Consider the following 15,989-nt stretch of genomic DNA (forward strand, 5'->3'; position numbering starts at 1 on the left):
TACATGTATGTCAGTCTCCATTACGTTTTTCCATCTTATTCAACAGGGAACTAAAGTTTGGAATCCCCATCACAGATGAGAATGGAAACAGACTGGGTGAATCAACAAAAGCAGCTCAGCAGGCAATTACTCAGGTGGTTATATCAAGGATTCTTATGGCTGCTCCTGGCATGGGTAAGAGTAACTTCAGTCAAATACAGCACTTACAGAAAAATTATTATGATTTCCTAATGTGAGTGACACCTGAAATTCTATATAAGTGATTTTCTCAAAATCGAATTATCTTACAATTATGCATGCAGTATTTATATTTGTTGAATTTTAAACCTACATTTCTTACTGTAAAAACATTCACGATATGCTACACTGAAGTGCGACAGATCAGTTACTGGGACGCATTTGCAGAAATGATACAGATAGCAAAGGAATGGTAGCAAATTCTGCTTGACTGGAAGTAGTTTATTGAAAAGTAGATGCTTTGACCTGTGCCAAGTTACTGAACTCAGGTTTAGTTATGTGCAAAATTAGAAGTTCCACTTACTGGGATAGTCTGCCTTTCTAGATAGCAATCCATTATCTGGATATGTGAAATGAAAGCTCAGTTTCACAAACAATTGTGAAAACTGAGTTACCGTATTAGTTCATCTAAACAGAAAATTAAAGCAAAGTGCCTTTTTCTCCAAGGTTGACGTTTGTTTATTTTTTAATCTTAATTTGCAGCAATTCCTCCCTTTATAATGAACACATTGGAAAAGAGAGCATTTTTGAAGGTTAGTCTTCGATATTCTATGTATACGTACTTTGCATACTGAGTTAATATTTTCGTGTATTTAAAATACTTTGAGTCTTGATATTTTCTTCCCAACCAGTCCTGGAGGACATCGTTGTAGAGTATGCTTTACAGCTGTTGCTTTCTTTATGGCTTTCGTAGACAGAGATAGCTTGGTTCTTTTTATCATTCTGTAAAATTAAAATATTGTGAACTTTTTTGTTACTCTAGTAATCATCCTTAAAATGCAGAGTTTCTCCTAATAAAGAAATCTTCCTTTTATCAAGACTTAGAATGTAGCTTATGCAAAAAACAGCAAAACTTTGTATAATGCTTTTTTTTTTTTCCAAGATGAAGAAGCATGGGAAGTTGCCTATTTCTATTTCTTTTTCTAGGATATAAGTTGCTAAAATATTTCATTTCCTATTGTTTCTGTTCTTCACACTTGTGCATAGCTTGATTACCCTTGCCCCCCATTAACAGGAAACACTATTACTCAGAATTTTGAAACAGGAAACGTGGTGGATGAGTTTTAGAGTAAAAGTCTGTCCCTGCTGCTTTTGTCTCTCAAAAAAAGTGAAACTGCAGTGCATCCAAATATACTACTTGCTTGCAATTTAAAGAGCCCTGTACTGATTTGACTTACTTGCTGATGGCTTTTGACACACGTCCTGTTTGAATAACTTTAAGCAGCTGTTTTGTTCTTGAGAATGTAATACTCAGAACATTAGCCTTTGTTTTCAAAAAAAAAAAAAAAAGTTATTTGAGAGCAAAGATGATTTTACATGTTTTCAACATGAGAGAAATGTCAAAAATGCAGTGAATTCAACTGGCAAATACATGGCATTTGTGAAGAAATTGTGAAAATTCTCAGGGTTTGCAGACAGATCTATTGTTTTTGTGCAGTATAATCAATATAAAGGTGTTGTGAATTTTTCAGATCAGCAAAAATGAGCGATTTCTTCAGTGACTACTCAGTGGTCTTTGGTACCATCATGACCGTTTATGCTCACCTGTTCCTCCCCCTCAGCCTCAAAGACTGAGCAGAGGTGAAACACTGCTCTGCAGGTAGTCAGTTGTAACACTTGGTAGAGATTAGTATTAAAACCATTAAGGAATGAGCTGCATTTCTAACAAGCAGCTTCTGCATGTTCTTTTGAGGTTTCAGTCGCACCATCCCCTTCGCAGTTCTCCGGCACCATCCACAGAACGCTTTACTAACTCATTTCTTTAGTCTGCTTTGCACGACATCACCACTCTTTAAAAAAAAATCTGGTAAGCTTGCCAAAGCATACTAAGCAATATGCAAGGCCAGACAACAGTTAAATGTTTTTTAAATAATGAAGAAAAAAAATAGAATGATGTTCTGCAGTAAGACAGAAAGAAACAAGTACTTCTGGAATGCTCGTCTCAGTGATAGCAAGCTATCATCCTCTGACACTTCAAATAAGATAGAGATCATATAGTTCTATTCATCCCATATTCTGATAGTGTTTTGCATGAGGACATTTTGATTATAACGTTAGTATAAATTACACTGTTCCCAAAAGTTATTACTAGAAAATGATTCAAAAATGGTTTTAGAACACAAGCACATACTTGCTGGTTCAAAAAGAATCTTATTACTTCCTCAGAAAGCTCTGAAAATTATTTTTATATACATATGTGTGTGTGTGTGTTTTTGCCATAGGTTTCAGCATTGGCTTGGCTGCCTTTTATGCAGTTAAGCAGCCTGGTGATTCTTGATGATGTATACTGGCTGTATTATTTTTCCCTACTGACAAGCACTTGACTAGCTGTGTGCAGAACCAAATTTATTTGCTGCAGCTGAAGGATCCATAAATGACTGTGCCCTGAGGCACAGGGTTTTAGTTGCAGATAACATTTCTCCTAAGGCAACACTTCACTTCTTCCATAGAAACTTCTGAAAATCACAGTTGAAACTGAAGTGTTTGATTTATATTACCGCTCTTGTATCTTCAGCTACTGTTTCTCTTGTGTTCTGCATACTGCGTTAATATTCAGCTTGATTCCAGAAACTTCCTTTAAGGTCCTTAAAACAAGCTACTTCGGGTTCTCCTAGTGTGCAACTAAAATATGTATTCAAAGCTGCTACAAAACCAGAAAGCTTTTTTTTTTTTTAAAAAAAAAAAAGCATCTTTCTTGAATGCCTTATGCCTTAGATTATTCTATGCATTCCTAATTTAGCCATCCTTTCATTAATTCATTTTCTTGAAAACAGACTTAGCTAGACTGAGAAAACTGATAGATTTGGGGATCTAACAGTAAAAGGAAGCAGTTAGGGAAAAAAAATCTGATTCCCCATATGGGTTTTGTTGGTTTAATTATCATTTCTCCATTTTCTGTTTGTACTAACTGCTAAAGATGCCACAAAGTCATCTGGAAGTGAAATCCTAATTTGAAACTGCCTTCTTCTGTAGTTAAATGATAGATCTTTAACAGACTAAATTCTTCTGTCCTCTTGTACTTCTCTATTTTATCTCTTTGGAAGGATGTGTAGCCTCTGTTTGGGACTTGCTTTACTGTTTTTAAATTGTTCCCTGGGCATCTATTGACCTTTTACGGTCAGTGATTTTACTTTACCATCTCTCTTAATTAGTGCAGTCTGGTACAATTCTTGAAAAATAAAGGCAATTCTTGAAAAATAAAGGCTATAAATCAGATCGGGCACCTTGGCAAAATTGTTCCACCAAAGGAAATAGATGTTATTTATATTGTCTACACTAGACACCTATCAGATTAATGACCAACTTAGTTGAAAGCTAAAAACCAGCATTTACTATCATGATACTCTTCTAGTCTTTTTAGCTGTTACAAGATATTTGGGGCTCTTCTGTTACGTATCTCATACTGCAATATTTATCACCCCTCTCCCTTAATTCTCCTCGTAGTCTGCAGCCATTCAGAGTACCGAGTTTGACTTCCTGTCTGTCAGTCTCTTACCATTTGAACTCCCTCAATATATAAAATCTAAAGCCTTTTGAGTAAATTTATCCCCAATGATTATCAATTGAAGGTATGGTTAGTGGAATGCTAGAACAGCGGAGCACAGCTGAATTCAGTCTTTATCCTTCTTGCTTGCTTGTCTTTTTCCATTTATTATCTATTGTTACAGGTTACTGCTGAATTGCACAGCTCTTCCTGCACTTATTTCTGGATTACAGATTGACTCAAGGGAGGAAAAAAAAGAACAATCTTCTACATCATTTCTTATCTCAGGCTCTGGAGAAATTTTAATACACGATTGTTTACCATGCCTCTTACACTGCTGTGGCCTTACTTACTCAGCACCATCTTTCTCCTACTGTGCTTTCTAAATGTCTTTTTTCTATTTCACATCTCAAGTACTGCTTGGCTTTTTGTTCACCTTCACCAGTTTTCCCTCTGACTTCCATATCTTGAAAACTAATGCCTCTTGCAGAAAAAAAAACATCACATTTGTTGAGAACATCATCCACTATAACACATTTTTACTCATCTGTTTTATTTAAAAATCAGTTTCTTATTATCGTAGCAGTTATACGTCCTACTTACTGAAGGCACTGTTTTTATTGTAACAAAAAAGCCCAGTACAGCAGAGTTATTTGAGTAGTTCTGGTTTTATTTCATTAGTAATTTCAACTAGAAATCTAACATGGGTTAGGGGAGGGGATTCCTCAATCATTTAGAGACCTGCAGGAAAACTATATTTCTTGGCATGTGTTCAATGTTAAGGAATGTAGTAAAAAAAAAAATCTGCATTGTGGGTTGCTTTCTCTGCATAGCCTCCCCCCTTCTTCCACATTTTTCCTTTAATAAAAGGTGTTGAGGTGTTCTCTTGTAGAACTGGAGTGTATTAGACTGTGTGGTAAAGGGGCGAGTTCCTACACACCACAGCAAATCATAGGACAGGAGGAAGGGTTAAGAGGAGTAGACTTTTTTTTTTTCCATTGGCACCTTCCTTATTTTTGGTTGGCAGTTGCTATGGTGCACAAAACAAATCTCCTGTGTTAAAATCATTTGATGTCACCAAAGAGAGCTGTAGCCAGACCTGGCTCTGCAAAGGAATACCTAGCCCAAATTCACTGTGCCCTCAAGAGGCGTGGCAGCACATTGCACCAGCAGCACCACTACAGACTGACTGTGCTGCTAGCTAGTGCAGGCTTACATGACTCAGAAAGAAATTTCCCACGTACTCAGATCAGGACCAGTTCATAAATAAAGCCAACCACCTTTAAAAGCAGTTTAAGTGACACTCTGAATAACACGTGTATCACTGGGAATTTTCTCATTGCTTACAAAGGGCTGGGATCAGGCTCTCACACCAGAGCTCAGGCTTAAGGAATGCTGGTAATTGTGTTACTATCATCATGTAAAAGTCCTTCAAGTGCAACCTGTCCCTACAATTCAAGAAAGAGGTTTCCAAGAAGGTGGGAAGAAGAAAAGATGCTCATACTCACTGTGTACCTTTTATTTTAAACAGAGATTTCCATGGATGAGCGCTCCCATTCAAGTTGGATTAGTTGGATTCTGGTGAGTGATTTCTTCTGGTTGTTTCTGCTATTTTAAGGTGTAACTGCAGGTTTTTGGGAAATAGTAGCAATATTTTCACTTTGTTTAAAAAAAAAAAAAAGCTATGTATTATAAGGCAGTAAAGACAAGCTGCACAAATGATATATTGCTCCAGTGAGCTGAGAATAAGACTACAGCAGTTGCTTCATTTCCACATATGTAACTGATAATACCATTTAAAAAAAGCAAGCAGTTAGTAATGAAGAAGCTGCCAAGAAAAGAAGGGGCAGGGGGAAAGAAAGGGAGTGACAAGAAAAGGCATGTAGTAGTTTGATTAGAAAAGATGCTTTGCCTGCCATCTTCATAAACAATAATTGGAATCTAATCTTGTCATTTGAATCCTTAAAATGTCTGGTTAATGGAAGGTTTCATTTGCTGTTGTCTAGCATTTTATGTTGCTATGTACATCAGTACAAAGCACTGAAAGGACAAATGAGTTTTACACACATTTGAAGGCTGGTATTGATGCATTTAAGTACTAGATTGTAGCTAAATGATTTCATAAGATGTAATGCAGTGAGAAATAGCTTACATAATATTTAATGGAACTTTAGCTCACTGTCCACACTTTTTTTTTTTGCCTAAAGAGTTACAAATTTCCTTTTAGCACTCTAAATATAGTAAACCTATTTTTGTTTTCTCTAGTCTTGTGTTTGCAACACCCCTGTGTTGTGCGCTGTTTCCTCAAAAAAGGTACGTATTCCTCTTAGGTTATTTTTTCTTTAATGTTACACTCCCAGATGCATGCAAGATACTGCAAAGAGACACAAACAAATTGTCATTGCTTTCCAGAGCATACAGTCTCAATTCCCATATAACAAATGTGATAAAAAATGAGAATATTCATAAAAGTAATAGTTACATTACTCATCAGTAATACATAGTTGAATTGGGCTAACTCATTTACAAACTGCTAGCAGCTTCAGAGATGCAGTGAAGTAGGGATACAGAGCAAGAGAGGATTGGGTGAGTAGTTTAACCATAGCATTTCAAGCTGGAAACTTCCCTGGTTATAGAGAACAGCACTTGACTATATGTGCTTATTTGCAATTTGATTAATGTTTCTCCAGAAAGAATTCTTCTTCAATACAGAAAGAGCTCAGTACTCAAAACTCTTAGAGAAAATATTTCAGAATGAAACCTGGATGAGTTACCTTCAACTGAAATTAACTCAAATTGCAGGATGTACTATAAACACAGTCTTAAATTCAACTAACCTGTCCCCCTCTCATTATTAGTGGTTGTCACAATTACTACAGTAAGTTGACAAGCTGCTAAATTTAGCTTAAAAGATACCAGCTGGAGCTGAATTGGTTAAAATAGTGAACATTTGTAGTTTTTGACTTCCAAACAAAACAAAAAAAAACACTTAATTGTCATCTGATTTAACTGAGTAGCAAAAAGCACATATCATCTGTTTCCTTGCCTGGCATAGCAAAAAAACTGTGGTTAAAAAAAAAGGCTACCTGGAGATGACTTGGTTCACTAGATTGTCAACTAGCATAGAACTGTCACAGTAACACAGTACTGTGGTACAGTTCTTGAATCTAACCAGGGCTCTCAGTTTTACAGGAAGATTAGATCTCAAACTGTGCTTAGGAAATTGCAGCTATTTACATGACCTGGCAGCTGAATTCACTTGACTATGAGATGGCTTTTATAAAAATAAACATTTTATTGAACTGAAAGGTAGTAAGTTAAATAGGTAAATACATTATATTTAAGAAAAAACATCTTTAGGAAAGAAAGTTTCTATTGCCAGCAACAACCTTAAGCAACTAAGAAGATTCCTACCCTCATGATAGTAGGAAATTCGCTGTTTCTTGATAGAATATCTCTATTGCGTTTTAACTGCAGGTTCATTTGCCCCTGTTCTGTGAAGTGGTTTCTCATAAAAAGTTCAAAAAATCTGAAAACTTTTTCACAATCCAGGAATTTTAAAACACAGATGCATCATCTATCTTATTTTAGATTCAAGTGCTTGTTATATATAACCATCTTACTGTTTCTTTTGCTCAGTTCTATGTCTGTAACACGCTTGGAACCAGAATTGCAAGCCAAGATCCAAGAGAACTGCCCTGAACTAGAACGTGTATACTTTAATAAAGGACTATAATTCAAGGAGGGGAGAATACCTGTCAAGGAGGACCTTGTGAACTTATTTTTGAATTGTGTGCCAACATAGTTGAAAAGGAAAATTCACTTTTAACTGATCCTTTTGTTAAACAAATTTGATCATCTGCATTATTTTACATTTTAAAACTTTCCTTGTTGTAGTGTTTAAATTACAAAAGGTCATTTTGTCCACTTTGGTATTGATTAAAAGTTTAACCATACATATCCAAAAAATGTTTACATAAGCTCTCAAGCAGCTACAATAATAAACAAGCACATAAAGGAGAATACTATTACATTGGATTTGCCACCTGTTCCAGTAACAATGGGGCAGGGATCTCTTTCTGAAAAGTCATAGAGCAACTGAACGAAGTTGCCATCCTCTGGCAGCAACAGGACGGGTAGCTGAACGTGTCAGGAGGTTGTGCAGGAAGGGCTTTTTACCAGGAGGCTGGTTAGGTTGCAGGTTTTCCCTGTTGGCACAGAACCTTTTCTTTAAGGTAGACATTGGAGGAGCCTGGAGCTTCTGCACAGTGTGGTACTGCTCAGCAATACAAGCTGCTTTCTTCCGCAGATCCAATTTTACCAGCATCATGTTGTTCTGCAGTTCTGCCAGTGTTTGGTCCTGCAAAAGGAAAGATACTTATATTTATATATTTAGAGATGTGACAAGCCTAACTGCTTAGTTACTATGAACTGAAGAGGATAAACTGCCTTTGCTGAAGTTCACTAACCAGTGTGGCCATACATAAAGGCTTTTTCTGTCACTAGTATAGCAGTACAATAATAAAATAGAAACAGTAAGGCTAAGAAAGAAATCCATCCTGCTGCAAACATGTTGCCATAGCAACTATGATGGAGTGCAGTAGATAAAGGAATGAGAACTGAATTCTCCTACTGATGCAGACCTGGTGCACACAGACAAGTGACTGAACAGGAACAGTTTGGGTCTCCTTTAGAGAGTTAAATATGCTGCCTGACTCAGCCACTGGAAAGCTAGCAGTATAGCTCCCCTAATACAATAGGCAGTATGTGGCTAGAGGACAAGTCATTTATATTTTCAGCTACAAGAACTTAGATTTATCTGCTGATTATGTCAAAGTGCATAAATTAAGCCCCCTTGCACCTGCAACAAAACAGAACATTACCTGTCTAGCCAGAATGTCATCACATGTACAGAGAGTTTCTCGAAGTTTCCCAGCACTTGTGCTGTGACAGCATGCCCTCTCTGCAGACTGAAGAGACTCCCCAAGTTTCTGTAATTCCGAACGCAGCAGTCTCACATTCTACAGGAAGGAAAAAAATAATAACAGTTAGCTTTAACATCATTCTAGAAACAGAGCCACTCTGAGGGTAATCCAGACATGCGATATCTAAGGAGATTCATCTGTGCACTGGGATCACAAACACAAACACCTTCTACATCTATGGTAAAGGTTTGTTTTCACAGACCCCTTGCTATCAACCACTCATTTAAAAACCTGGAGACAGCAGCTCCAAATGGCTTTAAATTGGCAACCTCTTTGCCCTGCGAGAGTTCCCTTCTGTAACAGAGACGGAATTACCTTCTGTCCATCCTCCAGCTTCCTGTCTACATCCACAGTAAAGGGTTTGGCAGAGGGAGGTGGCTCCAGTAATTTCTGGTACTTGCGCAGCTCTAGGAATACAGAAGATGTAGTGAGCAACAGTTCATTCATAAGGTTTAGATTTTTCTTAAGTCTAGACTCCCCTTCAGACAAGCTGCCACAGGCAAGATGAGCTTTCAGTTTGTGCAGACATGCACAAACATTCCAGGCTTTTCCCTTTCAGTTAAGCAAAGGGACTCAACATTTTGAGCAGGGAAATGATCCTGCCCTGAAGTGCATCATAAAAAAAAGAGGCCCTTCCTGTCCATCCATCAAGGTATTCCTATATTCTACAACTACAAACAGTAGTTATAAGATGTCTGAATCCAATGTACCTTACTGAAAAAGCATCTCTAACCCTCTGTAAGGATTGTTTGAGCATAATTCAGAGCAAGTGCAGCATCACCACTTTACCTGCTGTTGCTGTATTCAGCTCCATTTGACATTGCTCCAGTTTGGCTTTAGTATCTAGCAGCTCCTGTTGCAGAGCACATGAGGCAGCCACTCGCTTTGATCGACGCAAGCCTTGCTGCTCTGAGTCCTTTTGCATAGCATCCAAGTTCTCCAATTTTTGTTTTGCTGCCTGCAGAGCAGTTTGGAGCTCCTCAATCTTCTCATCACGCTCCTTAAAGCAAATTTAAGGAAAGGTTAAAGAAGATCTTCTTAATACAGCTTTTGCTCCCTGAATTTTTCAGGGTCTTTTTTCCAGGAGACATTCTCAATAATTCACTTCCCACATTGAACCCAGCAATTAATGTCCTTTAAGTGAAGATGTTGAATCTATTTTTCCTGAGATCCTAAGCCACCTTTTCCAGCCTGTTAGCACATTTTGGAGAGTTGGCATCTTCAGATAGGTCTGCAGCAAGTCCCAGAGGCCTCTCATACTATGAAAAATAGGGACAGGCTCATACTCATCATCACAACTACAGTTAAGAGAAATTCGTAGAAATTATCTGAAAATTGCAAAGCAAGCCACTAGCAAAAAGAGTGAAGGGGGAAAGTATTATGTTGAACAAATCAGGGAATAAAAATGATTACACGGTAGCTTCCAGATTAAGGGCCAAAAATCTGAAAACACAATGAACTACATTGGTAAGAAATTGAAAGTTGTGGATCAAGTTATCAAGTAATAGGCACAACAGAAACCAAAATCCTTCCTCTCAGCCTGCATAACAGTCACCTTCTTGGACTCAAGTACTCAAGTCCTCTCTCAGGCCACTGCCAGTTTCCTGATGTCATTCCATTCCTGTGAACAAACCTGGATCTCCTCCTGATAGTAGTCAGTCAGCGACTCCTTCAGGTTATTCAGCTTATCCTCGTACAGTTCCTCCAGCAGCTCCTTCTGGGCATCAACATGTTGGCTACAAAGAGAACGAGCACCTATATGCATCTCGATCTGGCAGTCCTTGGTGCTGCAGCACACCCTGAACAAAGGGAGGCTGATCCACATAAGCTGTACCTGCACCACTGCTCCTTCTGTTTTATGTGCTCCATCATCTCGTTGCAGATCTCCTCACGGAGACGCATTTCTAGTTGCAGCTTCTCCTGCCGCTCTTGCACCAGCAGTTCTCGTGCAGCTTCTACCACACGCAACAAGTCCTGTAAGAAGAAAAAGCACTCTTGCTCATACCGCACAACAGAACTAAGACCTAGAAGAAACTAGCTGGTCCCATACCCGTAGGCTGGGGTGATCTAGGTTTCAAATGCTTTTAGTCACTTGGGAAAAAAAGTTGCCAGGCTTGCTCTTAATTCATTTCCCATGAGATGCTTTAAACAACACTGAGCTATCTCTTTAGCAGCTTCCTCTACTGCACTGCCCAAGGCTGCACCTGCTTTTGCTGCCTTGACACATTACAACTTAAGTCTCTGTAGGTATGTGTCCGGACCAAAGCTATGTTCTTGCATCTATAAAAGCTGACGAATAAATCACAACCCACCTCCTTCTCATACATGGAGACATCTGCTTCATCCTCACTGTCCTCTGATTCAACTTCTTCCTTTGCCACTGCCTCCAGACCCTGGCTGGTTCTCCTGCTGTGCTCTTTGATGATTGATTGTATGGATGGCAGTCCCACCTTTGTAGGAGGAGCCTGAACAAGCTGAAAGGGAAAAGGATATTATTACTAGTCCACAAATCCTAGAAGTCATGTAGTCTTTTAACATGGTACTTCTCTACAACTTGTAAAACTTTTCAACACAGGAGAAGCTTTAGTGACTGTAGAGATAACGATCCACTATAAAAGCACAGGGAAGAAGTGCAAGCATCTTCCCCACCTTGTGATGGGAAGGGACCCGTTCCCACAGAAGCAGGAGGTATCCTGAGCATGTCACAAAGCTCATTTGTTTTACTTACCTGGCTGGCAATGGCTGAGAACTTGGCTACATACAGGGTTTCATCATATGTAGATGCACACTGATTAATGTTGACAATCATGCAAGAGCGCCCACGTCCAGTGAAAAAACCCTGGAACACACGGGTTAGCTTGCTGTCCCGGAAGGGAACCACAATCTGCTTCAATCTATGGGGAGAGACAAGAGTGAGCCCATGGGAAAGCTAAAACAGCCTCCTCACACCCTCCCTGTGAAATTCCAGAGGCTCACTTGGACTGCTGGTTCTGACGGAGGGCAGCAATGCAGCGCCCCAGGGTATGGAGGGAAGTATTAATGTTGTTCGCTTCCTTCATTCGGTCCCCGCTTTTCTGGTCTTTGCAGCGCTCTGACCCCGCGAGGTCACACAGGGAGAGCCTGAAGAAAACACAGATGGTATCACCTGAGCTGCTAGGTTTGTTCTGTTCTCACCAGATTTACAATTCAGACACCTTGCAATCACCTACCCTGCTCACCCTCCCAGCTCCCTCAGGAGGGCAGAAAAGGCTCCTTTAGGGAAAATTTAGGCTATTCCTGGATAGAAGGACCTACCCCAAGTATGAGGGTTAAACAAGATAACACTAATACAGGCTTAGCTGTGACACATTCAAAAATCCTCTGCCCATCCCCACAACAGCCACTTTCCCAGGCACTGATCCAATTCATTTCCATATAACTACATCTGAGGAACAGGCAGCAGCAGTCAGATCAGCCCCACCACAAGGGCAAGGTTACTCATGTTTACCTTCAAAGAGGCTGGGAAATCTCAAGTTGCACTTGGCAGCACTCCTCACAAATTCCTCCACACTATCAGCTGCAGGCCTTAGGAGCGGAAATATTTGCTCCTCCCAAGTGCTTCCAACAAGACCTTCCTTAAAATACTTCTGATATCCCAGATCCATAACAGTTAAGAAAGGAAAAAAAGAAATCCTAGCAAGCATGAAACTCACTCGCTGATTTTGGGAACAATTTCACTGCCACCTCTTTGCAAGTGCAGAATCCGAATGGAGAAGACACTGTGACTGTTAAGAAAAATTCAGATATTAGAAAAGGAAATGCAATATTTGTAAGTTCCTCAGAACTGTATGTCTGTTAAAAACTTCCCATCCCAGACCTGCGACTGGAGTTCTGGTTCATGTGGGTGCTAGCAAAACTCTGGTTTTTCCGACCCAGTTTCAGGAGCTTCCAGGCCTCATCAGCATCACGGACATTGATCCAGTTTAGATCTGGAAAAGCAGGCATGCATTGAGCAAGGCAGTTAAGAGACTGCAGCAGTTTCCTGGTGCCACCAGGGCCCACATAGTGGGCTACTCTAAATATCTTCCAGTCAAATCTACCTTTCACATAGGGATTGCCAGTCTGGTCTTCACAGAGCCGCAGTGTCTGCCTCTTGCGGTTCTGGCCAGGTGGAGTTGGTTCTAACAAGTCGTAGATTAGCTCATTGTAAATCTCAAAGAAGGAGACCCAGATGGAAAACTGCACATCTCCCGTGGTGGTGGAGAGCGAAACACGATCTAAGTCAGCCCAGCGAGGGCCCAGTTCTGAGCAGGAGGGAAGGAAAAAAAAATGATTGCAGCCTTTCACTGGTTCAACCTGCATGGTTCAGGTCAAGGCTGAGGTGTCTTTCTTCAGCAGGAACACAATCCCAGACTGACATCTATGTGCATCCTCCCATTTAGTGCTACATTAATGTCTATGTCCAGTCAGATAGCCTAAGGTTCCCTTTAACAGTATTTTCCTTTGTAAGGATGTAAGTACTTGGTCTGAACTCGGGAAGCACAGGATACTGCACACAGAACTCTTCCCGGGATAAATGGAGTCTTAGTGCTTGTCACCTCAATCACTCCCTGCTTCTGGATGTCTCATCAGCTTGTAGTTCCTATTTCTGTATTTGACAATCTGGCACCAGTGCTCAGTGCAACATGTCGCTTTGGCACTGTGCTTTCCAGCAACCTCCACAGCATGGCAGTCAGGTGCTCCATAACCACTTCTCATGAATCAAGTGGGTGTCAAGTAATTTTTCATTTCACATCTAATCATTAATTAGTGGTGAATTCTTCATATGTTGATAAGACACATACAAAGTTCCACAGCCCACAGATCCTTATCTTTCAAAGGTAAAATCTGAGGGACTACAGCACCTTTTCTCCCTTACCCCACAACACAGCATCCAAGTAGCTATTGCCTTTTCTTCCCCCATCCTCCAACAACAAGCAGCAGGTAGTACATACCGTCTGTCTGGCTGATGTCTGAATGGCTGGTGAGGTGGCTAGATGAAGAGAGGCCGGCAACTCCACTGTCAAAGCTGCCACTGGTGGTGGCCTGGAGCTGAGATTCAGCACTGTGACTCCTTTTCAGTGGTGTTAACAGCTCCTCCTGCAAGGAAACAAAGAACATGACCACGTAGTATGACACCATCCTTTCCTGACAATTATTAAGCCTCCTAGAAGCGACATGCTTACCTCCCACGGACCTCCCCGCAGCATGGTTTGTTTCTTGGTCTCTTCCTGCCGAACCTGCCTGCTGTCCAGCCAGATCACCTCATTGGAGAGCGAAGGCTTCAGGTCCATGGCTTGGTACAGCCGGTCCCCCACGCTATTGAAGATGACTGCTAAGGAGCGAGGCAGAATCCCACCATCCTTGATGCTACCTGAAGCAACAACAGCAGCAAGCTGAGGATTAAACATGAATGTAGAAGCACAGAACTACCTCAACAGGCTAGTAACCTCACACTCTCCTTACCCTGAATGGTGTGAGTCTTCCCTGAATTGGTGATCCCATAGGTGTAAACCAGCCAGTTCTGCCCATCCAGTACATCCTTTACCACCTGTTTCATCGTCTCATCAAAGAACAATTTCTGCCCCACATCTGGTCCAAAAATCTGAAACAAAACACATGAAAAATAGCCTCATGTAGGTATTTCCTACCTTTTGAATGCACGTGATCGCTCAAGAAATAACAGTTAGTTCTTAGTTCCCCTTCCATGTCCCCTACATTATGAACAAGCCCGCTAGTAATTCCAGTCCAAGCTCTCTCTACAAACATACTTTTCCCCTGCTTAACGTAGTAATATGCAGTATTAGTACAGCTTTTAGCATGTTTAGAGTTTCATAAGCAAAATAAGAGTTTGGCATTTGCTTCTGAAAGGGTTGGCAGGATCAGATTAAAAAAAGAAAATAAAACAGCTACAAAAACAGGTAAACTGTATAGGAGAGCACGGCTCATGAAGGTATTACTATGTAAGCCAACTTTTCAAGCTGCACTACTGGTTTAAGCTCAAAAATCTTCCAAAAATCTTGTCCCAGTTACCTACTTGAGTGAAAGAGAACCTATGTGCTGCTTGTCCCACTCCACGTTCTGTGCTCCGCATGGTGAAGGAGTCCTTGGGGGCTCTTAGAAGAAGAGTCTCTGAATTCTCAATGCAGACACAACCCTGAAAGAACAAATAAAATCCATCATTTCAGTGGCTCACAAGATGCCATGGCATAGACAGCAAAGGAAGATAGGTGTCCCAGCAGGCACACAGGCACATAGCTCAGAGACTGCTCCATTCAGCATCTCACCTGGTCTTCTCCTTTCTCCAGCTCTGTAGATTTCAGAGGTCGAACTCTCAGATACACCTTTAATTTCCCATTAACATCTTCAGCAGCAGCCTGCAAAATCAGCACAGATTAAGCACGCTAGCCAGAGAGGTAGTACACAGCTGCGTGGAAGACACTCAGCTACCCTGATGTACTGATCAGTAGCTAATGGATGCTGATCTTGACACCAGTGAAGCAACAGCATAAGATAAGCCTTCTTACACGTTTCCACATGCACCAACTTCCCCTTTTGTTTATGTAGTGAATCAGACAAAGAACCCAAAGACCTGACACCAAGTCCAGCCCCATAGATAAGCACCTCACGAGGATGCACCACGCTAACCACAGCTTCCACAGGCACACTGCTCATAACAGAAGCAGCTCCCCCCAGGCCAACATTTCATCCCTGGCTCTTTCGAAGCGTCCCCGCAGGCCCTGCACTGTAAGATCCTGCACCCACACGTTAGGGCAGGGCCCTGTGTGTGTGCCGAGGGAGCTCCAGCCTCACCTGCTGCGAGCCCTCGAGGTTGGGCGAGATGGCGGAGAACTCGGACAGCAGCGCCTTGCGCACGTCGGCCCCGAACCCCGCTGCGGTGGACTCGAGAACGGGCGAGGGAGCGGCCTCGTCGTCGGAGAAGAGCCCGGGGGAGGCGAGGGCTTGCGCCATGGCGGCTCGGGCGGCCGCTGCGGAGCGGGGATGTGCCGAGGGGACCGCCGCCGGCTCCCCTCACACGGGCCCTACCGAGGGGGCTTCTCCGCACGCACGTTACTACCGCCGATGCCCGCCTCGGGAGGACCCAGCTTCGTGCCCGGCCCCACAGCCGCAGCACTGACCCCCACCGCTCCAGCCCCGCCGCCCTCCTCTGAGCCGCGCGGTGTCCGCTGCTGCGGTTTCAAACCTCGCCGCCCGCCCGCTCCACCAATGGGAGCCCGCGCCCTCGAGGCAACCAATGAGAGCCG

At 41.6% G+C, this 15,989-nt stretch overlaps 2 protein-coding genes across 3 annotated transcripts in view; one reads left to right on the forward strand and one right to left on the reverse strand.

The window, feature by feature from the left end:
• Positions 1–7,677, forward strand: part of SFXN1 (sideroflexin 1) — a 42,655-nt gene extending 34,978 nt beyond the window's left edge. For both annotated transcript variants that reach the window (XM_082771705.1, XM_082771704.1), the window contains exons 7-11: positions 47–174; positions 721–770; positions 5,253–5,302; positions 5,987–6,034; positions 7,361–7,677. In XM_082771705.1, the coding sequence (XP_082627831.1) occupies positions 47–174; positions 721–770; positions 5,253–5,302; positions 5,987–6,034; positions 7,361–7,457 (373 nt within the window). In that variant the 3' untranslated portion in view covers positions 7,458–7,677. The remainder of the gene's footprint in view (positions 1–46; positions 175–720; positions 771–5,252; positions 5,303–5,986; positions 6,035–7,360) is intronic.
• A 119-nt stretch (positions 7,678–7,796) lies between these two features.
• On the reverse strand, positions 7,797–15,846 carry KIF20A (kinesin family member 20A). Its single transcript, XM_082771702.1, has 18 exons — positions 15,538–15,846; positions 15,012–15,101; positions 14,762–14,881; positions 14,191–14,329; positions 13,911–14,098; positions 13,680–13,824; positions 12,786–12,989; positions 12,563–12,674; positions 12,399–12,470; positions 11,683–11,826; positions 11,435–11,600; positions 11,019–11,180; positions 10,541–10,680; positions 10,340–10,442; positions 9,496–9,706; positions 9,022–9,113; positions 8,605–8,742; positions 7,797–8,081 (listed from the first exon to the last, which is right to left on the reverse strand). Exons 1-18 carry the CDS (start codon positions 15,694–15,696, stop codon positions 7,809–7,811), a joined length of 2,658 nt encoding a protein of 885 aa, XP_082627828.1. The 5' UTR covers positions 15,697–15,846; the 3' UTR covers positions 7,797–7,808.
• Positions 15,847–15,989: the final 143 nt, after the last annotated feature.

This window comes from Aythya marila (assembly GCF_965140915.1).
Source record: "Aythya marila genome assembly, chromosome: 14".
NCBI classification, from domain to species: Eukaryota; Metazoa; Chordata; class Aves; order Anseriformes; family Anatidae; genus Aythya; species Aythya marila.

Excerpts from the sequence above, each read along its gene's own strand:
- KIF20A (XM_082771702.1), bottom strand. The coding sequence starts at position 15,696 with ATGGCGCAAGCCCTCGCCTCCCCCGGGCTCTTCTCCGACGACGAGGCC. Across the intron at positions 8,743-9,021 it reads AGCTGGAGGATGGACAGAAG|AATGTGAGACTGCTGCGTTC; the intron begins GTAATTCCGTCT and ends TCCTTCCTGTAG. Across the intron at positions 8,082-8,604 it reads ATGACATTCTGGCTAGACAG|GACCAAACACTGGCAGAACT; the intron begins GTAATGTTCTGT and ends TTCCTTTTGCAG.